Raw genomic sequence first — 26,271 nt, 5'->3', positions numbered from 1 at the left:
GTCCCCCCTTCTCAGAGCAGGGAGGGATGGTGGGATGCTGGTGGGAGTTGTGTCCCCACCCAGGGCCACCCTGCAGCGATGGGGCTGGGGCAGAGCTGCCCACCCCTGCTGGGGCCTCTGGAAAATAATGGGAAAAGAAAATCATTAAAATCAAATAAATAAGAACGAAGCCAAACAAAGCAGTTCCCGGGGGATGGCCCTGCCCCGGGGTGGGCAGGGATGGCTCCGGGACCCTCGGGGGGACCCGGCCGTGGGCAGCGGCGCCGGGGGGAGCGGGCTGGCTGCTGGCACTCGCCGCTCCCCCCCGCCCCGATGCTTTAATCACATTTTCAATTCAAATCTGCTGCTATTTGATCCCCCGGGGGTGGCGGCGGGGAGGGGGGGGGGATATTTTTAGCTGTGCTTAAAGCTGCCGGGGGGCGGAGGGAGATCGCGCAGGTTGCTGTGGCCGCGAAGAGTTGGAAGGGATCCCCCCCCGCCCCCCTTTTTTCTTCCTTCTCCTCCTCTTTGCACATCTGAGGGCGGCAACGGGGCTGGCTCCCCCCTCCCGGAGGTCGCCTTTGTTTTCCCCGTGTCGCTCTCCCGAGCAGCCGGGGGGGCGGGAGGGGCCGGGGCTGTGCCGGGCTGGGCTGGGCTGTGCCGGGCTGGGCTGGGCTGGACCGGCCGCCCCTTCTCCTCCTCGCCCCGCCGGACCCCGCCGAGTTGGTGCCGTTCCCCCGGGCGGCACTTTCCCCCCGCCCCGGGGCTGAGCAGCCGCCGCACCCCGGGACCTCCATGGCACCGCCGCGATGTTCGTGTCCCGGGTCCTGGATTTCCAGAAGACGCGCTACGCCAGGTAAATCCGTCGGTGCGGGATCCCCGAGCCCCCCCGGTCGTCACGGAGCCCCCGGACAGCTCCAGTCTCTGCCCGGGCTCGGCTCGGCTGGGATGGAGCCCGAAAGGACCTTCAAAAGCTGCTGAGTGCCCCAAAGCCCCAGGCAGGTGCAGGCTGGGCTTTTGGCTAGCTGCTTTTCTGCATCCCTGAAAGATTCTGAGCATCCCTGGGAGCCCTTGCTGCCTTTCTCTGGGTCTAACTTCACTGTGATTTTTCCCGCTGCTGGGGGACCAGGAACCCGGCTCCCTGCAAGAACAGATCCCATCGCTGGCTCCAAATCCACCTTGCAGGGATCAGTGCTGTCCAGGGTCCCACTGCACCCACGTGAACCCCCTCGGGGTGGCTCCCCCAGCCCAGACCTGGGAGCTCAACGGGGCTCCCATGGGATGCACCCGTGGTGCGTTCCCCCTCCCTGAAATCCCCAGGGAGGTTTTCCAGCAAGCAGCAGGGACTCGTTTCAAGAGCTCAGGTGTGTTAGGAAACCTCACGGTGTTACCTGTGCCGGGGGAAACCTGAGGATCGCTGGGCACGGGTCAGAGGGCACTCGGCCGCGTGCGCTGCTGCGGGATCAGATGTGGCCTCTAAGAGCCGGCTGGCAGGTGACGCGGGGACAGGGGCCACCCGCAGCCCTCTGGCTGGAGGGGTGGCCGAGGATGAGTCAGATCCCACAGCGCTGGGGGCTGCACGGTCAGACAGGGATCAGGGGTTGCTGGGGGTGCTCAGTTTTGCACCGAGGACGGGCTTTGCTCCCAGTGACTGTGGTGGGGATGTTTCCCTGGCTGCGGAGGGTCCCACGGACTGGCGCAGTTCCTGGGGGCTCTCAGCTCTGTGCTGCCACTGCCAGACTCCCAGTGGCCCTGTAAGGGACAGATACCAGAGAAAAACTTATGTGAAAAGACGTGGTGATGGTTTTTCTTGCCTGCACCAGGCAGGATGATCCCTGGGCGATGTTTGCCTGGGCTGGGTAAGGACAGGAGACCACCCTCTTACCACCTCAAGCCATGAGCTCCTCTCCTTCCCAGTCTCCCATGGGGAAAATCCATGCTTGCATCTCCAAAAGCTGCCTGAAATGTGGGCACTTGCTTAAAGACTATTTTGATGCTGTAGCTGCCTCCTGATAACCTTTGCCTGGGGGGAAGAGGCAGGAGGTGCCCAGCAGGTCTGCACAACACATCTGGTAAAGGCTCCATGTGAAAACAGGGAATTCAAGGATTTTTCTTCCCAGCTGGCATGCAGAGGACAGGGCTGGGGGAGATGGAGTTGAGCAAAGCTCTGTACTCCCAGAGCAGGAGGAAAACCACAGCTTTGCCCTAAAGCAGTGATGCAGAGGCTGTTTGGGAGCTGGGCAGCAGATCAGGGGCTGCCCACCCCCCCCCTCAGTCTCACTCAGCAGAACCCATCTGCCAACCTGTTGTGTGATTTATCCCAAATCAGCATGCTCCAACCTTGTAGTGGTCCTTTCTGGAGACAACTTGTTAGGTGGGGATGAGGCACTACAGAGAGCCTTGCAGGGACAGAGCCCCTGTGCAGGGCAAGGGCTGTGGGGCACAGGAAGGATCAGGTCCACAGGGTATCCTCCACCTCTCACTGTGTGCCAGGGCTGCACGGGGAGCAGGAGGAGATGGGTGATCCCTTGGCTTTCACCCCAAGGCAGTCACCAGCACGTGATGCTAACCCAGGACTTCCCGTATCACTGCAGAGATCCTCTTAGCCTAGTGCTTAAAAATAACAGTGGGCTAATCTCCATCCCCCCCGTGCACACCAGCTCTCCTCTCCACAGAAATGCTCTGCTGTGGCATATCCCACAAAAGAAGCCCTAAAGCTGCTCCTTCCTTTGTGCCAGGGATGTGCTTTCAGCTGGGCTCTGAGGTGGGGACTGGGGTGAGCAGGAGCCAGGGGACCTTATGGTGCCACATGTCTTTCAAGGCAGCATAAGCATCTCAAATCCTAGGTTCAGTTTTGGGTCCCTCACTACAAGAAAGACAGTGAGGTGCTGCAGCATGTCCAGAGAAAGGAATGGAGCTGGGGAAGGGTCTGGAGCACAAGTCTGATGAGGAGCAGCTGAGGGAGCTCTGGGGGGATAAACCTGCAGGAAAGGAGGCTCAGGGGGAACCTTGCTCTCTACAGCTCTCTGACAGGAGGTTGTTGCCAGGTGGGGGTCAGGCTCTTCTCCCAAGTAACAAGTAATAGGACAAGAGGAAATGGGGTCAAGTTGCACCAGGAGAAGTCTAGGTTGGATATTAGGAAGGATTTCTTCACCAAAAGGGATGTCAGGCTTTGGAACAGGCTACCCAGTGAAGTGATTGAATCACTATCCTTGGAAGTTTTCAAAAGCCTATGTAGATGTGACACTTGGGAATGTGGTTTAGTGCTGAACATGGCAGTGCTGGGTTAATGGTTGGACTCAATCTTAGAGCTCTTGTCCAACCTTAACAATTCTATGATTCTATCTTGCAATACCTTTACAGAGAATGATACTCTTGCTTGTGGCCTTAACAAAACAAACAAACAAAAAAAAAAAATCAGAAAGTTTTCCTCATGGTGGAAAAGCCTGGAACAGCTCCATTTTTCATGTTGTTTTATCTAATTTTGAGCAAGGACCAAGAAAGGAGAAACTTGGCCATCAATACACCCACCAAAAGGAATAAATAAAACAGAGCATGGTGATGAAAGACCTGTTGTGTGAGAGCTGCAGTGAAGGCACCAGGCTTTGAACAAAGAGATGAAAAGCAGCGATCAATGTGGGAGCATTCTGTGAACTGCCAGGAGAAAACTCAGGGCTGGAGGGGCACCAGGGTGTCCCCAAATCCCTTCTGTCTGGGCTTTGGAGATGGGGCATTACAGCTGGGGCAGAGGCACAGAAAACAAAGGGAGTGGTCTGTCACTGTGGTGTCACAGGGATGAAAGGCAATGCCATTTGAGTACATTGTGGTTATAAATGAGGCACTTGGTGGTTTCTGCTCTGCTGTGGGGTCTGGGAGGCTCTCCCATCACTGACACTGTGGGGAAAGGGAGTTCAAAAGCACAGTTGCTGCAAGGCTCTCCCTGTCACTCACAGCCTGCACCCTGACAAGTGATATCCATCTCCTGCCTGACAGGCCAAGTTCAGCCATGACGCCAGCACAGCACACAGTGACAGGGTGCAAGCAGATGTGACTCCTCCTGCTTTATCCAACCACCCCACTCCCCCTTCCACCTCACTGAAATGCTGCTGGGTTCCCCTCAGACCAACAGATCAGTGTAAGTCCCATCTCCATCACTAAACTCATTGGTCAGGTTACACTGAGCCGGTAACCAAACCCTCCCTCCACCTCACCACCAGCTTTGACCCCATTTTGGCCCACTTTATAAACATGGTCTGGTGTCTCCTGCCCACGTAGCTGCCATGGGGCCGAGTCTATCTCCCTGCAGGGAAACAGAATGCTTCCCAGACTTTGGCCATCCAGAGCTGTAATTGGAAGGAAACATGATTAAGCAGGGAGCTGCTGTATCTGGTGAGCTTCAGCATCTCTGGAGCAGCAGAGGGGTTTGCTGGGAGCTGCAGGGCACTGAATCATTCTAACAAACTGATAGCAGTTCACCATTTGATTCGTTCATGTAAAAGGCTCTAAATCTTACTGTTTGCTTGTCTTGCCCTGCACAGAGTAACACAGAGAGGAGCAGCCAGGAAAATCCACATTAATGTCTCAGCCCAGAAGCAGTGGGCTCAGTGGGGGTGTCTGTAGGTTCATGGGCCAGGCTTGTTCTCACCTGCCCTGTGTCACAACGTGGGCAATGCCACCTCCTCACCAGCATGAGGGGACAGAGGTCTGAACTCTACGCTGGCTTAAAACCAAATCCTCTAAATTTGGGGAAAGACAGCTGGAAAGACCTTCCTTTTTTCTCCCTGCACCTGTAATCACTGAGCAAGGAGACATTCATCGACTCCTCCAGCATCTGTGGGAAAAAGAGGGAGAGGAGAACCAGCAGGAATAGGAAACATTGGAGTGCTCAGACACCAAACACAAGGAAAACAATTCCGGGCTGACAGCGTGGACAGAGGTCCTACATTGGGAATATCTGGTCCCCATTTGCTTTGCGATGAAAACATGAGCAGCCCTTGCCTGCTCCCACACATGCTGAAATGCTTTCCAAGAGCTCTGCTTCCCCCACAGCCCGTGTGGGATGAAGCAGTGAGAAGGGAAACGCTTTCAGTATTAATACCACAGCTTGAAGCTCCTCAAGAGGCAGGGGTTCCTCACTGTGGAAGCACCAGCCCCATCCCACCAGCCCCAGAAAGACCTGCCAGTCTGTCCCCAGCTAAGCAGATCCCCTTGATGCAAAAGGAAGTGCTCCAAGAGATGGGGAGGCCCCCAAAACACCTAGGGAAAACCAGGATCAGCTGATGTCACTGACCAATTCCATGCTGGTTGCTCTGTGGAGCCAGGTTGACCCAGATACCCTCTTAAGACAGCACTGGTAGGAGTCATCTCGTGTAGGTTTAAATGCCTAGGGCACATCGTTGGAATTGGGTATTTGGAAGGCAACAAGTACTTGGAGCATCGTTTTTGATGGGGTATCACCTCAAACTGCCCCATCCCCTCCTCTGGGAAGGTCAGGGGGCCCAGCAGGACAGGCTCGGGTGGGGATCACCACACTGGAGATGGGCACTCGTGGGCAAACCAAGCCCCATGCCTTGTGCTTTTGGGGGAAGGACAGTCTCCTGGCTGCTTGGGAAACACGGTGATCTTTTCCCTCCTTGAGCTGGTGTTGGATATCAGCCTGATGTGATTCCTTGGCACAGCTGACTGTGGCCAGCTTCATGAAGTAGCAGCCAACACAATCCATGGGAAATTCAAGCCACTGCCCAGCACAGCAGGTCAGTGAATGCGAGAAATGGGGCTCTGCCAGGACTGCTCCGGGGCTTGCCTCCCCTCCTCCTCCCTTCCCACACCCCCAGCTCCACAGCGAGACAAAGCAGTGCCAACCAACTACAACTCCCAAAGAAAGGAAGGGAAAAGAGCACAACTAAATCCACTTCATCACTCTTGGGGTGTGCTTGGCCGCGGCTGCACAAGGAGGTTGGTTGAGTACCCAGAGAGGTGCTGCGAGGGGACAGATGCTCAGAGCAGGGGCTGAGCAAGGCAGAGGGGACATGGCCAAACACACAGAGCTTGGGTCTCCCTTGGTGTTCTCCAGGTGCAACTGAACCTCAGCATTTTCATGCAGTGTAAGTCCAGTGGACTCTGTGATACACTGCAACCTCTCGTGATAACACGACACCACAGGCATCGTATTCCTGTTCCTGGTGTACGAGTCAGATGCCAGCGACTGGAGCCAAGCAGTGCTGACCTTCAGGACAATTTGGATCCAGGCCTGTGCTCCTGTTTACAGGAGTTTACAGTTGAGGTTTGCTGCTGCTGAGGAAAGGATTTTATGTAGAGAAAGATCATCAGGTCAGGGCAAGCAGTTCCCTCCTCTCTGTGCTGAGCTGCATGGCTGGCGCCACAGCATTAGACACAGCCCTGCTCTCTGTTGTAAGTAATACTAATGGAAATCTTACTATCTGCATGCCTGGCTGGTGAAATACATGATTTTCCTTCTGTGCCTTCGCTGTGCGGAGGCATTTGCTGAATAATTTACAGCTATGATTTGTACTTGAGCAGCATCCAGGAATCCCAAATGAGAGCCTGGCTGTGTCTCTCGGGCCATGCTGTGGAAATACTTTACGGACACGGGATGCTGTCACCTGCCCATGTATTTCACAGTCACAGCCAGGGTTAGAAGCTGGGAAGGCTCCAGCCCCCAAACTATCCAAATCCTCTGCCAGCAGGCTCAGGTTCTGGTGGTCACGCTCACTCCTGCCCACCTTGGGCTGTTGCAGCCAGAGCCAGTGGAGGATTTATCCCACTAACTTCTGTGCTCAAGGAAAGGCAGCAAGGAACAGGCACAGTGACTTTCCAAACAAGCAATTAGTGAATAATAGAGGATTTTCAGTTCTGGACACAGCCCTCCTAACATTCACAAAACACCTGGGACACCAGAGTAATTTTGTGACTAATCAGCTGTTGTTGGACGTCTCATGAGTACCAAATGAAACAAGAAGTCCCAGCTCAGAAAGTAATTTGGGAAACACTCACCAATCCCATCTGTTGTGAATAAACAAACAGCTCTGCTGTGGTTGCAGGGTCATGAGTTCCCCTGGAAGAGTTAGAGATACCATATACATAGAGAGCAGAGAGCCTGCCAGGGAGAAAAATAAATATCCCTTCACAGAGGATGGGAATATGGGCAGCTATGACCCTGTTGGGAATTACCTGCAGAGTTTCAACCACCAACCTAGCCCTGCTAGGTGTATATGTGCTCTCATGGGTGTAGAAATGGTCAATGCCTTCATCTAGCCTGGCTTGGAGCCTCCTGTGCTTGTCCCTGCTGGGATGAGGAGCAAGGAAGAGCAATGCTGTATACCCTTGGTGTGGTCAAGGCAATAGCAGCATATTCCCTCCTGCCTTTCTCAGCCCCTCATGCACCCCCTCATGCAGGATATGTCAGGGGGTTGCCTTCTCTGTCCCTTCAGGGGGGACATCTGTGCCTGTGGCTCAGAGCCAGGTACAGCATGGACATGGCTGAGCACACAGTCCCTGTCCAGGAGCATCTCTAAGCAGCAGCACTTGTTCAGCATTCCTCAGGGCATGGAGGTTGTGTCTGGGAGGGTCTATGACCAGTCCAAGGTGTTAGTACATGTCAGAGTGCTGGGAATGAGCAAAATTGGGGGGGGAGTAATCAGAGGTGATGAATGACTATTCAATTTGCTGCCTGTTTTGACTCACGTTGTGGAAGCAAGTCTTGCACCAGGGGCATCTGGGTGGGTTACTCCAGAAATCTGGTGATCTGCTGATTTACCCATAAGAAAGATTGAGAAATGCTGGTTTATGTGAAAAGCCTTTTGTTTCCTGCTCCCTACCCAAGCTGCCAGTTCTTTGCATGATGCCAGGAAGAAGTACAAAAGAAAACACTTCACTGTCTTGCTCCATCCATCCATCCCTCTTGCCCTTTCTCACCTGGGATGGGCCTGAGTCAGAGAAGCAGCCCATGGACAGGCTTGTCCCAGCTCCCCCATCTCCCCTGGTCCAAGGGGCTGACCCACAAGCTTCCAGCATGCACAGCTCAGCTTTCCAAACCAGGAGCACCATATGTTTGCGTAGGAGCATGCAGGAACCGAGGAATGGGCATGGAATAGAGGTTTCAGCTCTTAACGGGGTGCCACGCAGCCGTGCACATGCTGCGTGGGTGGCTCTGCAGATGGCAGTGCTGGGCAGCATCAGCCTTTGCATTTCTGCTTCCCAGTGGCAAATGCTCCCATGCCAATGGGTAGGAAGGAAAAGCAGGATTTCTCAAGTGCTCCTGGGCTGGATAAAGCAGCAGAGTCTGGGGGCTCTGCACTGGGAGCTACAGCCACAGTTTAAGAGGTAACAGCTCCTGAGCTTTTCCCATGTTCCCAAACTGCAGAATTGATGGCCTGGACTCAAGGGGGGTCATGGGTATAAATCCCTGTGGTCCTACTCAGTCTCCTGAATCCTGTGATTGTGTTCCATACATAAGCAGCCATCAGGCTCCGCACCATCACACTCAACCCTCCGAGACTGAGCTAATTACAAACCACAGAGGAGCTCAAGGGGATGAAGCCTCTTACCAGGGATGCAGCTGGAGCATTACCAGATTAGGGGTCAGAGGCAGAGCACATACCAAGCCCCAGCTTGCGGGGATGCCACTGCAGCAGCTCACATGTGAGCATGAGCCTCAGGACTGAGCCCTGGCATCTGAGCTGGGTGTGCAGCCTCTGGGCTCATCAGGGCATAGCTCTTATACTCAAGAGTCTGAAGCCAATCTGCCCTACAGGAACACATCTGCTTCACCACTGTCACCTCAGGCACTACCACACTTGTTCTACCAAGGGACAGCTCAAAGGGCCCAAGCAGGACTTACCACCACATCATCCAGCAAGTGCTTCTTCCATCCTTCCTCTCTGACCATCATCAAGATCCTCTTCTGTTGCTCTAAAAGCAGCTGTGACATCCAGTCATAAGAGGAAGGAGAAATCTTCTCCTTTTGTAGCCAGATCCCACGAGCTGTCCAGCAGGGAACACAGCCTGGAAGAGCACCAGCTCCTTGGTCAGGAAGGTGGATGCAGAGCAAACCAGCATCCCACCTCCAAAGGCATCAGGCCAGATCCTGACCAAGCTGAGCCCTTTTATAAGCCATTTGCAGGTGAAACCTGTAGATGTGAGCTGGTCTGGGGAGATGCATATCACCTGGGATAACCTTGGACTTGCTGACTGCTCCTTTGTCCCTGTGTCACTGAGTCCACAGTCCATAGACACAGCCACAAGTACAGCCTGATGTATAGCAGGGTTGGGGGTGATAGGTGTTGGACTGGCTCATTCCAAGGACAGGGATGAGCTGCCCAGTGGCAGCCCAGCTCACCCCTCCCCATCCATATTTTAGTGGTGATTTTTACACCCTCCTCACATTATCTGTTCACTGGCTCTCCTAAAGGATGTCAGTATTATTATCCTCACTTGGAGAGGGGGAAAGGGGGAGTGAGAGGGACATAAAGTGATGTGGCAGAGACCAGCCAGATGCTCAGTGTCAAAGGCAGGGCTAAACCCCATCTCTCCTAAATTGCAGCCCGGCCTGGGTCTCCATCAGAGGTCTTCCCCCCATGTGTGCAAAGGACAGCTTTCCTGAAAAGTATTCCATGGCTCTGCTTCTGGGAGTGTGTGGTCACCATGGAGTGGTTGATACAGGTTCTCTTAGTGCCCTCAGGAGAGCTCAGATGCTCCCACATGAGCCCTCCTGAGGAATAATTTAACTTAATCCCCTTTCTACTTTCCTCTTCCCACCCTGGCAAAGCAAGAGCCAGGCAGATCTCCATGATTTTTGAGGTTGGAATTTTGTTCTTGGATAAAAGTCTTTTAAAACCTCTGTAAAAACCCCCTGAAGCCACAAAAAAACAGAGTGGGAGAAAGAGAAGGAGAAAGGAACAGGCCTAGGAAGCCAGCTCTGCACTTTGCCCCGGCTGCCAGGGACAAGGGGCTCTTTGTTTCCCTGGCCGGAGCCTGCTGCACTGGCCCTTTTCAGTCTCCCTCCCTGGGAAAGGGGCCAGGGGGAAGCAAGGCACAAACAGGGCAGGCAAAAACCTCGGGGCTGCCGTGAATAACCCCTGCTCAGCCCCCCAGCAGCCCCCCATCTTCATATAGCCGGTTGTGGAGAGTCTGCCAGGAACAGCACCAGGAGGAAAAGGTGCCCGGGAACCCTTCGGTTCCCTGCTTCCCACGCACCATCCCTGGAAATGAACACACCATGCAGGAGGCTTTGAACTTCTCTGTGTCTTTTGGACTTTGCCTTCCTAAATCACCTGCTAAAAGGCACTGAAGCCCCCAGCTGTTGTATGATCACAGCGTCGAGGGAGCCGCATCTCTGTGGCTTTGCTGGTGTTGTGGCTGTTGGGGCCAAGTCTCTCCCATCTCCTCCCACCCCAGGGACACTGCCAGGCTGTCCCCAAGCCTGTGGCTGCAATGACATGGAGCTGGCGATGGCTGTGGGTTCAACCAGCCAGGCAGAACACTTGCTGCAGGGATCAGATCTAAGTTTGGAGAGGTGTTTCTCATCTCTTTATTTTCCGTCACTGTAAAACCCCGGAGCTCTGCCTGGCTGCCAGCAATTCCCCCTTTCCCAAGCCCAGTCACACAGAGCTGGGGTGGGAAACACGCAGCAGGCTGCCCCTGGGGCTCTCTGGGATTTCATCAGCTCTAATGAGACTCACAGGTGCCCTCTCCAAACATATCCATCTGTCTGTCCAGGCTGGAGCTGTGGTTTGAGGCTGGTTTTGTGCACTGGTATGGCAACTATCTACATGCTAGGAATGGTGCAGGGGTCCCAGTGCCCTGCCCTACACCCATGCCAGTGTGCACAGGGATGACATGAGCTGGATGGATGCTTGGCACCCCGGGATGGTCTGAGAGATAGACAAAGTCCCAGGAGAGAGGAGAAGGGGAGGAAATGGCCTCTGCACCTCTGGGGAGCAAGGTGCTGCAGGGCAGCCAGGGACTCATCCTGCCCTGCCAGGAGATGGGCAAGCATCAGCTGCTCCCATTTCTACAGAGCAGAGAGGACCACAAAAATGTGCCTAAGTAGCCCCAAAATGCAATGCTGACTGCTGCAGGAGGGCCCCACTGTGTCCAGCTGGCCCAGCACTGTGCATCCATGATGCTCTGTATCCCATCCTCCACAGGAAGATGTTACTAGAAAGCAGCGCAGGAAAACAAGAGCAATCTCTCCCTAGGTCAAAAAAAGTTCCTCCTCAAGGCTATTTCTCCCTCCTGGAAAAGCAGGTGTTTACTTCAGCCCCATTCCATGGGGATGGACAGGGTAGCCCTTCTTGGCCTCTCCATCCCTGTACCAGGGCTAGGGAGGATATTTGCATCCCAGGGTTTCCTTCCCAAAGGGTCTGGGTGCCCCTCAACCCAGGGGAGGGGGCTGTGGGAACGGGCCCTGCTGCTGCTCCCCCTTACTGCTCTGAACAGCACCGCCAGAATGGAGGGGAGACGGTGCAGGCTTTGTTAAAATAAATAAAATCAAGGAAAAGGCCTTGAACATGTTTCCTCAGCAACTGTGACGTCATCTGGGATGTCTGGCCTCCCCCTCTTCCCCCCTCCTTCTTATTATTAAAAGGGAAAAGAAAGGGAAGCAGACAGTGAAGGGGAGCTGGGGACAGTCTCCTGGCAACGCCTGGGACAGTAAGGTCCTCCTGCCAGAGGCACATGGCTCCAGCGTGGGGAGCTCTGCCAGCACTCCTGGCTGGAGCACTGGGATGGGGAGGGCATCCCTGGTGTGCCCTGGGATGGAGGTGACAGCACTCTGGGCACTACCATGTGCCCAGGGATGCCAGCTGCTCCCCGGGCAGGGCAGCCTTGCTGAGCCTTGATTTACCCAGCGCGGGTCCTCGGTTTGCAGAGTAGTGGGAGCGTGGCCCCTCCATTCCTCCTGCTAATTCCAGACATTTTTTGGTGATGATGATCACGGAATCTTCCTGAAGTGCCAGGGTCTGTCAGCAGGCAAGGCAGGGGCTGGGGACAGTCCCTGTGTGGGTTGTCACTGTCACCTGTTGGGGAGACCCTCACATACCCGAGCCTGTTCTGGCCACGCTCCCCCCAAAAATCCTTGTCATCTGAGCTATTTAATCCATCCTGACTCACTTTTAACAGGCTCTGGCAGTGGGACCAAGCAGGCAGGAGACAGCAGAGGAGTCCACAGAGATATGAGTGGCTCAGGGATGGGGAGAGGGGACTTTTACTGTCTTTCCCAGCACTCCAGACCAAGGGGTCACCTGTGCCCAGCAGCAAGGTCCTGCCAGCCCCTGAGCCCCTTCACTGGGCACAACTCAGCTGTGAAACACGCCACAGATGGTCCAGGAGCCAGGGGCAAACAGGGTCAGAAAACAATTAGCCCAGGTCCTGCAGGGCAGCCCTGCCAGCACCCACTCAGCTCGGCTGTCCTGACCTGAGCCATGGCAGGAAAAGCCTTTAAACCCCTGATTCTCAGGACCAGGGAAGGATCCCTCTCTGTTTTCCTGCTTCTTATTCCCTTTGCTAATCCTCCACTGCTGGCTCCTGCCAGAAGAGGATGGTGAGCGAGGCTTTGCTCCAACCCATTATCACGGATGCACATTTAATTTGCTGTTACATACCCAGCAATGGACCAGCCAAGCCTGACACTATTTTTTATCACTGTGTGCCAATCCAACAGGGGGAATCAATACATTCCTGAGAATGCCAAGAGCAAGCTGATACCTCAGACTAAGAGAAACAGAAATAAAGATACAGGTTTCCAAGGGAGAGCAACAGGGTTGCTCCCCACAGCAATCTGTGCCGGGATGTGCGGCCCTGCGGGCAGGGGGTGGATGCAGGTGGTACCCAGAAACCAAAGGCATCATGGGGATACCCTTGTTGGAGCTGAGCACACTGCTGTGACATGAGGGTGTCACCATGGGATGGGTCGGGGACCCACAGGCCCGCCCACTACCCCATATGCCCTCTTCACTGCTGAGGCTCTTCCCACGGCTGCCTGCAGCAGCAGGCAGAGCTGGCTCCCGCCTTCTGCTCTCCAAGCAACAGCAGCTCACGGGAAATGCTTCAGCCTGAGCTGTGGATGAGAAAGACCTGGGGTCCTGGCATTTGGGGACAGCCAGATGGACAAGCTGTGCCCTGGGGCTACTTCTGCAGGGCAGCTGGAGCAAAGCTGAGCTGCAGAGGGGCTCCAGGCTGGGGGGCCTGGGGGTGTCCCTGTGCAGACCCCTCCAAGAGGGTTTTGCCCCCAGCCCTGTTCCCTGAGCATGTTTCTCTCCCTGGTTCTCACTGCAGGTTCATGAATCACCGTGTCCCGTCCAACTGCAGGTACCAGCCGACGGAGTACGAGCACGCAGCCAACTGTGCCACCCACGCAGTGAGTCCCTGTTCCCACCCCAGGGTGAGGGAGGGTGGAGCTCATCTCTACGAGGATCCCCTGAGGAACCTTAAAGAACACCAAAAATCTCTGTGTTCAGCCCTGGAGCAGTCACTGGGAGCCTTGGGACTGTGATGAGGCAGATGTGCCCCAGGGATTGGGATGTTCTCCTTCCTTCTGCCCTGGGAAGCTGGTGGGCATCTCCCTTCCTCTCACCCACTGTGGCCTCATGTCCCTGGGGAAGCTGGCTGTAGGAGCCAGTGGAGCAGGAGTATTTTGCAAAGCTCCCTGAAAATGGACTGTTTCACAGCAGGAACTGTGACAGGTACCCCTGGGGCTGCCTGCACAGCCCTGGGACTGAGCTCTCCCCACATCAGAGCTTCCCTGGGGAGCTGGCAGCTCCCACTCTGAGTCCTGGGAGATGACTCAGAGGAAGCCACCCTCCTTGTGCCTTCCTCCTCCTCCCTACCTCCATCTGGAAAAGCTATTTTGGAACTGCACCACACAGGGAGGGACCCTGCCTGGCCCATGTGGGTGGCCAGGCTGCCCCTTATGGGTGGTGGCTTTGACCAGAAGCAAACCCACCTAAAAGGAAAAGTGGAGACTGTATTGTAGCTGCTTGATGGAAATGCAGAGTCAACAGGAGGTTTACTTCTGCCTTCCAGTTCTGGATCCTTCCCAGCATCCTTGGCAGCTCCATCCTCTATGTCCTCTCTGATGACCAGTGGGAAACCATTTCAGCCTGGATCTATGGCTTTGGCTTGTCCAGCCTCTTCATTGTCTCCACTATCTTCCACACCATCTCCTGGAAGAAGAGGCATCTCAGGTACCATCCCTGATTGCTCAGGGCTCGGGAAGGGGGAGGGGGTCCGCAGGCCCCCAGTGCTGTGACCTGTCTGTCTGTCCATCCCACAGGACTGTGGAGCACTGCCTGCACATGTTTGACAGGATGGTGATCTACTTCTTCATTGCAGCATCCTACGCTCCCTGGTGAGTTGTTGGTGGGTGGGGGCCACCTCTTGGCCCCACTGGAAGGCAGAAAATCAGCCCAGCTCCCATGGATAGGGTTTCCCCTCTGGTTTTGGTTCTGCTTCAGGCTGTACCCTACCCCTTTCCACAAAGCCTTCATATCCTATAGATTCCAACCTCTGTAAATTGAAGTTACAAGTTGGGAAGACCCTTTGGTGGGACAGTCATCAGATGCAGGCAGCATTTCCCTGTCCCCTTGCTGTATTAGCCCAGACTGGGGTGCTGCCCTAGCCCCTACTCACCACAGACCTGGGTCTTGCAGGCTGAACCTGAGGGAGTTGGGTCCCTGGGCCTCCCACATGCGCTGGATCATCTGGATCATGGCGTCTTTTGGGACCGTCTATGTGTTCTTCTTCCATGAGCGGTGAGTGCCTGTACCTGGCACCGTGCTGGTGGGTGTGTGGGAGCAGGGACGTGGAGCAGGGATGTGGAGGAGGGATGTGGAGCAGCGATGTGGGACCAGGGACGTGGAGCAGGGACGTGCTGCCATGAGTCGCTTCTTCCACGTGGTGGCACCAAATAAAAAGCCAAAGGCCCCTGATTTCTCCCTGAAGCCCCAAGTGCCTGGCCCTGAGCTGGAGCTCCCAAGCCAGGGTGGGGGGTCCATCACCCCTGAGCAGGGTGCCAGCGTGACTCACACATGAGGACATGGGACCTGCCATGATGGCACTGCCACCCCTTTTCCTATAGCCTGGCCGTGGACATTATAAGCATAAAACTCAACCTCCCTCTGCTCCTACCTCCAAGCAGTTTCTCTGTTGGTCACAGGTACAAGCTGGTGGAGCTGGTGTGCTACGTTATCATGGGCTTCTTCCCTGCCTTGGTCATCCTCTCCATGGTAAGCCACCGCTGGGAAGAACTTGGGCTCAGTGCGAGGGACAAATCCCTGCAGGTTGGTGCAGTCTCCAAAGCTCTGTGATGGATAAAACCATCCTCATTATGATGTGGGCTGGGTTGGTTTTGCAAGGGCTTTGGGTGCCCAGCAGACACCGTGTGCATCTCCACCAGACCTCCTGCCTGGGCTCCGTTGAGTTGAAATCGCAGAGTCACAGAATCAAATTGATTGGGGTTGGAAGGACCTTAAAGACCATCTGGTTCCAATCCTCCCAGAAAAGCTGGGCTGCTGGGTCCCCACTGCCTTGCTGGGGGTAGCAGAAGGCAGAGAGAGGATCCTGCCTGCAGCTGTGGTCACACTTCTGGTCTTGATGGGGTGGTGGGGAAAGGGCAGACACGGTGTGGTCGCACTGAGCCCTTCCTCCCTGCCTGCTCCCAGCCCAACAGGGACGGCCTCCCGGAGCTGGTGGCTGGTGGCTTCTTCTACTGCCTGGGCATGGTGTTCTTCAAAAGCGACGGCCGCATCCCCTTCGCCCACGCCATCTGGCACCTCTTCGTGGCCATCGGAGCTGGAATCCACTACTACGCCATCTGGAGGTACCTCTACCGGCCCGGAGCGCTGGAGACCAAAACGTCCCGGTAGAAGCCTTAAAGACGTTGTTTGTGCCAACAGGCACACGGGGGCACGGAGGGGAGTGGGGAGAGAGCCTGCACTGTGGGCTCACCCCAAACCACCCCCTGGCCCCGCAGGCAGCAGCTGCTGGTGCCCCTCCCGCACAGACAGGAGAGCCTGGAGGTCGATTTTAAGCATTTTTCTTTTTTAACCTCGGGAACTGTTCTATTTTTTTAGGCAAAGGTTTCATAACAAAGTGACCGACTGAGGGGCTGTGGGTAATAGGGGGCTTCACCTGCTGGACTTGCCAGGCTCTTCGCTCACTCACCTGGCCTCGAGCATCCCATGGGAGTGAGGATCTTGGCCCCAATGCCTGTGGCTAGTGACACCCTGGGTTTGGCTACTGGAGTCCTTAGCATGAGCCACCCAGGGGACTGGAGGTGTCAGGATGGGGGGAAAGACCCAGTGGTGGAGGAGGGGCATGGTGACAGCCCTGCACCACCCAGACTCGGCGCCTAAGTGGTCCTAAGTCGTGTCAGCATTAACTGCTCCCTCCCAAGTGCTTGACAGGAAGGTCCAGACTCAAAAAGCCTTATATGAGATTGAAACTTGAATCTCTTCCAGGGCGCCCCAGTCTCTGAGCACTGGGAAACCCTTTCTCTAAGCCAATATTAAGTGCACAACTTGGTTCATCCTCTAGACGGGCCCTGGGAGCTCCCACGGACATTTTCTCCCTGGGGTGCTTTGCTTTCCTCTTTGGCCTCAGTGCCAGTGGCAGCCCAAAGCATGGCCCCCTCCCAGGCTCTGCTGCATGTGTGCCTTTGGCAGGGAGCAGAGCTGGGATCCAGCTCCTGGCATCCCCCTGAGTGGGGCTAGCCCATCTGCTTCAGGGGATTCCCTTTCTCTTCGAGGGAGGGAAGTGAACCTCCTCGGACTGGGGTCATGGGGCTGCCTGCCTTCTCTGCTTCCATTTTGATGATAAGCCTGTTGCTCATCAGATTTAATTCCACTTTTGGGAGGATTTCTGACATTCCCAGGATCGCTGCAGGGAAGGAACGCATCCGCATGATGCTTGGAGGTGAGCTGGGACAGGGAGATCCTAGTGATGCTCCATTTTTAAATGCCTAACCATGGCCACAAAGTGCTAACACAGGATAACAAGACATGGAACATCCATCTGGTTGTCGGGAGCAGCCTTGATGGTGCTGGAATGGCAAACCCACACCAGGTGTTGCTCCCCAAACACACCGGCAGAGCTGCTGGAGCCAGGAGGGTCTGGTGTGTGCCGGGCTGTGGTACGTGCCGGGATCTGCTCCCAGTCCTGCCTGCACCTTCCCTGTTAGCCCTGAAGGCATCGATTTCCCATCATCTCTTTCTGGCCTTCGATTAATCACAACTGCAGAGGTCTTGGTGTGACGTGGCAAGCGAAGGAGATTTATGGCCACCATCACACATCTCCCGTTTCTCCGTCTCCATGCTGAGGAGCTGAGCTCCTGGCTCTGCCCCACCTCCCACAGAGCTGAGGCCTCCCTAGCCTGCAGTGCCCTGGGACCAGCTCTGCAGGGCTGTGCCACTTTGCAGCAGATTACCAAAGAGGAAACATCTGGATATTCATCCCCTCCTGATGCTCTGGTCACCAGGTCAGCAAAAAAATCCAGTGGGTTTTCGCTTCCTATAAGGGGCTCTGGGTGCTGTGCCCAGCACCCCAGCGTGGCATGGGGCTGCTGGGGGTCTCTGCCCAGGGCACCCCAAAGCAGCCTTTGGGCTGAGGTTTCCCCTTGGGGTGACAAGTGGTCTTAGGGATATAGGATGAACAAGCTCATGTGAGCCCAGGCTCTGCTGCTGCCTCTCCTGGTCCCCCAGGTCCCAGCCCTTGCTCTGTCACCTACCACAGATGGAGGGGTGGAGAAGGACAAGCTGTGAGTAACCAGCAGTTGATGGAGCATATCTGGGGTTGAAATAGCAGGATATAAAGGTCCCAGAATGGGAGATGCCATATTTTCTGTCTGACAAGTCATTACCCTTCTCTGTGCCTCAGTCTCACCATCTGTAAAATGGGGGTGAAGACACCAACCTACCTCACAGGGCTCATGTGAGGACCCCGTGAAGCACTTGGAGGACAGCCAGTGCTTCACAAACATGTGCTTCAATTTTCACTGAGTCTGGGGGACTGGATTCCCAGACCCACTGTGGGCCACAGTGACAACTGTGGCTCAGGGTGCCTGGCCCTCCTCCCCCTCTGCCACTAAACCCATGGGGAACCACCCTGGGGACAGACCATGCAAACAGCCATAGGCAAACATCCCCTGCCAGGGCCTGAGGATGCCCAAGGACCACCATTGTGTTTAGGCTTCATCCCAAGGGATTTAACTTGGAAACCATTTTGTCATCGGCAGCTTTTGGCTCTAAATCTGTTCCAGGGGCTCCTGAGGCACAGGGAGGTGCCAGAAGGACCTTTCTGGGGCTACTTCATTTCAGTCTCCTGCTGAAAATCCAGGGCAGGACAGATGCCTGGGTAGGAATGGGTGGTTGGACTCTGTCTAGGACATCACCACCTTCAGCCTGGATTTGCTGAGTGGGCTTCTCTGTAATTGAGAAGTCCCCCCTCTTGCTCCTAAATCCTCCCCTTGCAAAGCAGGATTGGGGGGGAGGGCACAGAGCAAGTGATCAGATTGTCCTCCTATTTTATACTAATTTTAAGTGACTCTCAACATTCAGGATGTCTGTGGAGGAGGGCTTGAGGCAACTTTTTAGCATCTCATGTTTTTCACCATCCACCCTTATTCAATCAGTATTTTATATTTAACACAGTATTGGGTCAAATACAAACAAGTATAAGGAAGATAACGCTAGTGAATATTGTTTCCTGTGGAGTAGGACTGAAATAAAAACTCAAGATACCTCATTCTTGCCTGCTTGTTAAATCAAAATTAGTTTCCCTGCAGCATCTGGATATAAACCCATTTTCTACATGACTCATCCCACGTGGCATTGCTCCCTGGTGAGGAGAGGAGACACTCAACCAACTGCAGGGTGATGGGATGCTGAGCACTGACTCACCTCGATGCAGGGATGGCTTTGCCAGCTGCTGGCTCTGCTTGCAGGAGGGACCAGAGCTACTTCGTCCTTCACACCAGATGCACGGGGAAATTTGGGTAGGTCACAGGTTGAGCTCCAAGCTGCAGAGTTTCCTTCAAAATAAATAAACTGTTGAGTTTGTTGGCAGATGAGCACCTCACCCAAGTGGCTCCAGCGTAGAGCCCTGCACGCCCACTCCAGACCTGTCACTTACCCTCCTGTCTGGCTGAGTTGGAAGTTGACCTGTGGAGCCCAGGGGGTGGCACTACAGGGGGATGAAGGATGCCAGACCCGTGGAGGTGGAAAACCTGTGACAGACTGGGCAGAGGGTAAGCACAGCTCACTGTGGACCCCAGAGAGGAAACCCATCATCACCCAGCGTCTCCCAGCAGCCTCTCCCACAGGCACTGGCTCTTCTTGGAGATGGAGAGTTTGCCTCCTATCCAGGGAGTTGGGCAGATGGTGCTCCTGCTCTGGGCTCTGCACACCCACCAGCTGCCCTCTCACTTGCACTTCTCTGTCAGAATTACACAGGGCTGAATCTCTCCCAGGCTGTGATGCTCAGCAGCTTTCCCAGAAAGCCAGGGAGGGTTCCCTGCTTCCAGGGGCAGCTGAACTCACTCCAAAACCTGACCCACAACTTCCACCTCGCCCATCATTTCTTTGCTGCTGGCGATCGGGCTGGACTGGGAGGCCTCCTGGCTTTGCTGTGCTTTGGTGCTGTCATTCCCAGAGGGTGTCTGGATGGCAGAATCACCTTCCCACACAAAGCACCTCAGCACCACTGGACATGGAAACCCCCCTTTAAGCAAAAGGAGACATTTTCACCGAGGGAAGCAAAGCATCAGTGACCACCTCATCTTGAACAACTCCCTATGTAGTCATGATCCATCCCTTCCTGGTTTCAGTCACCAGTCTGTGTGCAGCCTCAGCAGTCTCCAGGTCAACTCTGGAGCTGGTTTGATAAAACCTGTTTGGCCAAAGCCAGCAGCTGCCTGTGCAGGTGAGGCGCCGCTGCCAGTGCAGCCCTGCCTGACTTGCTCCTGGCATTTTCATAAAATCCTAGAAAGGCTTGGGTTGGAAGAGACCTTAAAGCTCTTTTTGTTCCAACCCCCTGCCATGGGCAGGAACACCTTCCGCTAGACCAAGTTGATCAAAGCCACTTCCAACCTGTCCTGAAATACTTCCAGGGATGGGGCAGCCACAGCTTCTCCAGGCAACCTGTGCCAGAGCCTCACGACCCTCACAGGGAAGAATTTCTTCCCAATATCCCATCTAACCCCGCCTTCCGTCAGTGGTGTCCCATCCCGCGGAGGGGCAGAGGGGTCCGGACCCCCTTTCCCGTCCCGCCCGCTCGCGGTGCCGGTGCCGGTGCGGGGCGCGCGGGGGCGCGCGCGGCGCGGTCGCTCCGCCCCGGCGGGACGGGCCCGATCCGAGCGCCCCGCGCAGCCCCGGCGGCTCCGGGCGCTGCCGCCGCCGGGGTCGTGCCGAGGCTGCCCCGCTCCGCGGTGAGTACCGGGGGGTGGCGAGGGCAGACCCTGCCCAAGGGACCCCTCTTTTTTTAAACACCCACCCGCCCCCTGCATCCCCCCCGTTGCCTCCCGGGACGCCCCCGCCGGTCCGGGCAGGGAGGGTTTGTTTCTCGCCCCTGCTGGCAGCGGCGGTCGGGAGGAGCGCGGCGGTGGCGGCTCAGGCTTGTCCCGGTTGCCGTGGGAGACCCGCGCTTCCCCGCTGCCCGGAGAACCGCGCCGGGAGGGCTGTGCCGGGAGCCGCAGCGCCTGGGTGTCCCTGTCCCGTGGCCGGGAGCGCGGGGAGCCTTCCCCGCATTGCCTACCCCTGGGGATCCGTATTCCATGCACATCCCTTGAGATCCTTCCCCCATTGCTTGCCTCGTGGGATCCTTCTCCCCCTTGCACATCCCTTGGGATTCTTCTTCCCATTCCATACCCCTTGGGATCCTTCTCCCCCATGCACACCCCTTGGGATCCTTCTCCCCCTTGCACACCCCTTGGGATCCTTGACCCATTCCATGCTCCTTGGGTTCCTTCTCCCCGTTGCAAAATCCTCGAGATCCTTCTCCCCAGTACATACCCCTTAGGATCCTTCTCTTCCTTGCACACCCCTTGAGATCCTCTCCCCATTCCATGCCCCATGGCATCCTTCTCCCCCTCGCACACTCCTTGGGATCTCTCTCCCCATTCCACATGCCTTTGGATCCTTCTCCCCACTGCACACCCCTTGGGATCCCACTGCTACTCCACACCCACCATTTCACCTGTATTTGGTTGCCTGTGACTGTCGTGGTGTCCCAGACTGTGGCAGGGAGGTGCTGGCATGGTCTGTGTTCCCGGGAGGCTGGAGCAGTTTCATGCTGAGTTGTAACTTTAGCAGAGAAAACTCAGGGGAGTTTGCTGCTTGCTGGGGAAGTGCTTATTTTCAGCTCTCTCCAGGACCAGTTAATTATCGCTGGAAAAAAAATTATTGCTAAGATCTTATAATTAGGCAGCCTACGGAGACTCTGCAGCTCGGGAGGCAGCAGAAAGCAAATGCTCTTTGTGCAATGATTCTTATGTATGTATATGTGTGAATAGAGCTGCCTGGGCAGAGGGCTGGCATCTGTGCTGGCACATTACTGGAGAGCTGGTGCACGTTGGTGGCTCAAAAGACCTTGCAAAATAATTATAGGGGAAAAAAAAATACGAGAAAAGAAAATCTGCTGAAAGGTCTCCTGTTGTCCTTGTAGAATCAGGTCCCCAATTGTTATAATGTTTGTAGAGCGATAGCTGCCTTTGGGACAAACTGTTCGTGTTTGCAGGACCAGGACTGCCTTTGTATCCTGTTTGAGCAGTCCCAGGGCCGTGGGGTCCAGAGTGCTACCAGAGGGTGCCTGCTGCTAATAATAACATGGTAAGGAGTTTACCCACCCTGATCCGGCTAAAGACGGCACCAGGGCTGGCATGGACATCATTGGCCTCCGATCTGTCCCTAGATTAGGTGGATGAAGCTCCCACAAGGAAAGGCCGGGCTCTGAAGCGGAGACTTGATCCCAAATGGAAGGGAGCGGGAGCTCCGGTTCAGAGCGGAGGGGTTTGGGCTCTGCCCTGGGGATGGGATCTGCAGAAGGGCAGGATTTGGAGCCGAGGAGTGCACGTCAAAGCCGCCGCATCCAGGGTGTTCTCATTTCCTTTGCTCTCCGAGGTCTAATTTGTTCCACATTGCAGTGCCGGGGCGGCCTCTCCCTCCGCTCGCAGCATCCAGGCTGCGGTTGTTGCCACTAGACCAAGGCTGCAACTCCAGTGGTTTCCATCCAAAAAAAAGAAAGGGGGGGGGGAAAGAGAAGGGAAAATTTTCAAAGAGAGATCTGAGGAAACAGCTTTTCTGGTTGCCATTTTGGGGTGGTTGTAGCCGAAATCTCACCGCCCATCCGTGCAGAGCTGCGTCTGCTGCGCCGGGACGAGCCCCAGGGAAATTCCAGAAGATTAAAAAGTGTTTTAATAGCATTGCTGCTCTTCCCAAAAGGGAGTAAGATGACCCGGTAGCTACAGGTTGATTGGCTTGATAGCATCCCCACAGGGAGAAGAGGGAGAAACCTGGCTCGGGCTTTAATTGATTAAAGACTTCAGCACCAGGAATAAATTCCTGCCATCCAGCATGGCTGTATGGAAAATAACTCCTGGCAAGTAGAAATGATTTCAGTCTCCAATGTGAGAGGTGACCCTCTGGCTGTAACACAATTTTGTGAAGCATTTGAGTTATGGGAGGTGATATTCTTGTAAAAATCTGCACTTTCCAGCATTAAAAAAGTCAGTCCAGTCCAGTATTTAGAGCTGACATTAGACAGTGTCAAGAAAGCCGGTATTAAATAAACGTGATCCATTTCCAAGGCAGTTATCAGGGAGATTATCACTGCTGGGCACTGCTAGCTGGTAACATGCACTCAGTGCTTTTATCACTAATCTGGAATAAAGGAGAGAGAAATGATTCCTGGAGAAACCTGGGGCTGACCCAGAGCAGCAGAGTGTTAATACTGTCTACAAATCCAGATGGTAAACTGGGCGAGCGAAAGGCATCCTGACTGGAGCAGAATGGAAAGTGGAAATCCTTTTACACCCAAAAGTAATAACTGGAGTTGTATGTGTTTTCCTGTCCCTAATCTGGACAATAAATTTTCGTCAGGAGCTGCTCGCAGATGCTGGGAGAGGCAGCACACGGGCTCACCACGGAGCTGCCTGGGGGGTGGCTGTGTGTCTGTCCCAGTTTCAGTGCTGGAGAACTGAAAACTTTCAGGGTAACGGGAAGTTTTGCTCTGGAAAAAAATAGCAGTTTGCATGTTTGGTCGGAACCAAATTTGGGCTTATGGCAGCCAAATCCACTCTCCGTCTCAGCAGGGGAGACGTGGGATCCAAGGGGAAGGGACTAAGAAGCTGCAGAAAATGTATTACAGCAAGAGAGGAGGTGGCCATCCAGTTAGTCTACTCATAAATCAAATTAAATAGGAGTGAGGGGGAGCTTGACAAAAACATTTAAATATTCTCACAGAGGAGAAAATACATGGTAACCAAAAGCTTGTTAATTGGGCAGTGAAAAGCATGGCAAGAATCAATGTCTGGCAGCTGAGGGCAGACACGTTGGAAATAAGGCATAAATATTTAACGAGCGGGAGCAATTAATCATCAGAAGCAGCGTGGAACAGCAGAGGTGGGGTGAGCATCTCTTTGCCTTTCACATCACAACCCATCACCTTGCACAGAGTTGCTCCCATAGCCCCAGCACTGGGCCAGCAAGAGGAGATGGATTGAACCACGCTGAGGCCCTGATTAGGTGATTTAATTAGATGATGCATTTATCTTTAATCACGGTGGAGCCATGGAAGAGAGTACTTGTGCCCTGATGGCTCTTTCTCAGGAACACCCAGGAAGTCATTGCAGGCACTTTGCAGGTGCTTCTTTTCTCTTTCTCTCTCGGTTACCAGTGGTCTTGATCTCACAGATCTGTGGTGGGAGGGTGAGGGGACGGTGCTTGTTGTCTCTCCTCGATGTCCAGCAACACAGAGTGACATTCAGGAAACCAAATCTTGGTGAGCATCCCAGCATGCTCTGGCTGCTGGGGGAAGGAGATAGTCCAGGACTTGTCTGCCCAAGGGTCAGAGAGGTCACCCAGCCTGGCGTCCCTGGGGACACATGTGCTTGGGAGAGGGAAATAAACGTCATGGGGCTGTTGTTGGTCCCATCTCATCCTCTTCTCCTTTGGCATAGCATTTCTTTTCGTACAGCTGTTCTCTTCCTGGCTGTCTGCAATGGGCAAGATGCTGTTGGTGGGCATCACCATAGCTGGGTTTGCTCTGTCTCAGCTCCCAAGGCTTCTGAGTTCCTGCTGTGATGGAGCCTGAGCTTGGGCCTGGGCTGGTCTTCCCCATCTCTGGGCTGTGGTGGGATGAACATGTGCAAACATGATGCACATTGGGAGCATACCTGCAGAACCCCTGAGCCCTGCAAACCCACCACACTGTGAACAGCTCACGTCTGTGAGCAGCCCCGGGACTGCTCCTCCTCTTCCTCTTGCAGAAACACGACAGACACCTGCCCAGGACGATGCACAACGAGCAGGAAAGGTTGTTTTGAGAAGGAGTATGAATGGAAGGCAAAAAGGCACGTGAGAAGGATGGCAAGGTAAGGGGAGTCTTTGCCTGGGCACCGGGTGGGAGCACAGGGAAGGAGCTGCTCACCCGCTGTGGCAGCAGGAACCTCAGAGCCTGCAGGAAAGCCCCTGGTGGTTGCAGAGTCAGTTGTGGTGATGGAAGGACACGTGGTGACCATGTGAATACTGAAAGCGTTCGTCACAGCTCTGCAGAGCACGTACAGGCAGAGCTGGCTGTGGGAAATAATTGGTTTTGATGTGGTCAGGCATGGCCGTGAAGAGGTGAAGGGTCCTTGATACAGATCCCGCTGGGAGGCAGTCACAGGCTTTTGACTAATTCCTGTGTAGCCCTTAGCAGGGACAATGTCACTGAAGGCTGGAGAAAGGGGCTCTTTGAAAAGTCTGGATCATGCTCCGTGGCTGCAGGCACGTGTCCTCCAGTGACACAGCCGGGAAACCGGGCTCCCTGCAGCGAGGAGGGGGCTTGTCTGGGCTGGGGATGCCCAGGGGCACATGTTCCACTGACCTGAAGGAAGGTGTGCCCAGCACTTGACGCTCCTGCTGGCTTGTCCCCAGGCACCTGGGTCCAGCTGGAGCATCCCTGCTCCCACAGCAGGACCCAGCAGGATTGCAAGTACCACAGCTTCCATCCTCCTGGGAGACACTGGTGCCCAGTGTGCCTGAGCACACGGATGTGGGAGGAGCCCATTTCATTATCGTCTTATCACGTCCATTAGAGTCCTCAGGGGGATTAAGACCGTGTATTCTGCTGTCTTCGGGAGAAGGCTGCAATTTCTCATGTGACCAGCCTGGTGAAATCACACCAGTGTTGCTCCAGATGCTGAAAAACTTCACCTGATCCAGGCTGCTTATTTTTTCCCAGTGAAACGTCTTTGCCCCTGAACTCTGTAGGAGCTCTGTTTGATAGAAAGAGCAGGAAAATAGCTGAGCTATAAATAACACATTCAAAACTAGGCAGGGACCTGCAAGCAGTGAGGATGGTGTCTCTGTCTGTGATGAGAGCTTGGAGGAATGATTTTGCCACCAGCAGATATTAAAAGGTTTCCTTTTCTGCTGGAGGTATTTCAGGGTGGAGGAGATTAAATGCATGAGCTGAAACTGGTAATTTGATGACAAAGTTTTGTCTTTTGCATCCTTGATAACAAGGGACACTGGGGCACTTTTCCTTCTGGTCAATGGTAATGAGGGCTGGTGTGGCTGTGCTAACAGCCTGGGGCAGCTGTTCTTGAACCTGACTGTCTGCCAGTGCCCTGACCTGCTCCCCAGGTCGGGTCCGCCCCGGCATTCCCAGGAGGTGACACACAGCAGACATCAAGGGATGTCCCCAGGGATGTCCCCAGCGGGAGCAGCACCTCTTGGGCTCAGCTGGAGGAGGAGGAGCAGCCCTAATCTCATCCCTGCCTCAGTTTCCCCACTTGCAAGGTGGGAGCAGGAACAGCCTTACCTGAACCCAGCGAGTTGTGGTGAAGCTCTGGAGCCAGTGCTCAGCTGGGGAGGTATAAAAACCAAAACACTAAGCCCTGCTGTCCAGGCTGATTGCTGAGCCTAATTTCAGGCAGCAGTGACGTGCCAGGGCTGGAGCAGCTGCCAGCTCTCCTCCCTGCCCTGCAGCACCCTGACAGTTGGTTTTGGAGCCAGCAGGTTGGGAAGAAGGACAGAACCCAGCATTTTCACAGTCCTGGTGGGGCTGGGAGTGACTTGG

General features: G+C 54.8%; 2 protein-coding genes and 1 long non-coding RNA gene across 5 annotated transcripts in view; 2 read left to right on the top strand and 1 right to left on the bottom strand.

The window, feature by feature from the left end:
• Nucleotides 1-413: 413 nt before the first annotated feature.
• On the top strand, nucleotides 414-18,738 carry MMD2 (monocyte to macrophage differentiation associated 2). Of its 3 annotated transcripts, XM_064673216.1 has the most exons (8): nucleotides 414-835; nucleotides 3,973-4,114; nucleotides 13,276-13,357; nucleotides 14,023-14,183; nucleotides 14,273-14,347; nucleotides 14,649-14,750; nucleotides 15,137-15,224; nucleotides 15,660-18,738. In XM_064673216.1, exons 2-8 carry the CDS (start codon nucleotides 4,080-4,082, stop codon nucleotides 15,861-15,863), a joined length of 747 nt encoding a protein of 248 aa, XP_064529286.1. In that variant the 5' UTR covers nucleotides 414-835; nucleotides 3,973-4,079; the 3' UTR covers nucleotides 15,864-18,738. The 3 variants fall into 3 exon arrangements, with proteins under 3 accessions (XP_064529286.1, XP_064529285.1, XP_064529287.1); XM_064673215.1 differs by lacking the exon at nucleotides 3,973-4,114 and having other exon boundaries at nucleotides 417-835; XM_064673217.1 differs by lacking the exon at nucleotides 3,973-4,114 and having other exon boundaries at nucleotides 421-835; nucleotides 15,155-15,224.
• On the bottom strand, nucleotides 13,944-21,677 carry LOC135423211 (uncharacterized). The gene is made up of 3 exons (XR_010434746.1): nucleotides 21,003-21,677; nucleotides 19,126-19,229; nucleotides 13,944-19,024 (listed from the first exon to the last, which is right to left on the bottom strand). It is a non-coding gene; the product is annotated as an uncharacterized LOC135423211 (long non-coding RNA).
• RADIL (Rap associating with DIL domain) overlaps nucleotides 20,313-26,271 on the top strand; it is a 227,949-nt gene continuing 221,990 nt past the window's right edge. The window contains exons 1-2 of the mRNA XM_064673198.1: nucleotides 20,313-20,419; nucleotides 24,476-24,580. Of these exons, the coding sequence (XP_064529268.1) occupies nucleotides 24,545-24,580 (36 nt within the window). The 5' untranslated portion in view covers nucleotides 20,313-20,419; nucleotides 24,476-24,544. The remainder of the gene's footprint in view (nucleotides 20,420-24,475; nucleotides 24,581-26,271) is intronic.

The sequence above is a fragment of the Pseudopipra pipra genome, chromosome 16 (genome assembly GCF_036250125.1).
Source record: "Pseudopipra pipra isolate bDixPip1 chromosome 16, bDixPip1.hap1, whole genome shotgun sequence".
NCBI lineage: Eukaryota > Metazoa > Chordata > Aves > Passeriformes > Pipridae > Pseudopipra > Pseudopipra pipra.
The sequence above is the reverse complement of the archived record's forward strand: the minus strand, read 5'-3'. Positions and strand labels throughout refer to the sequence as shown.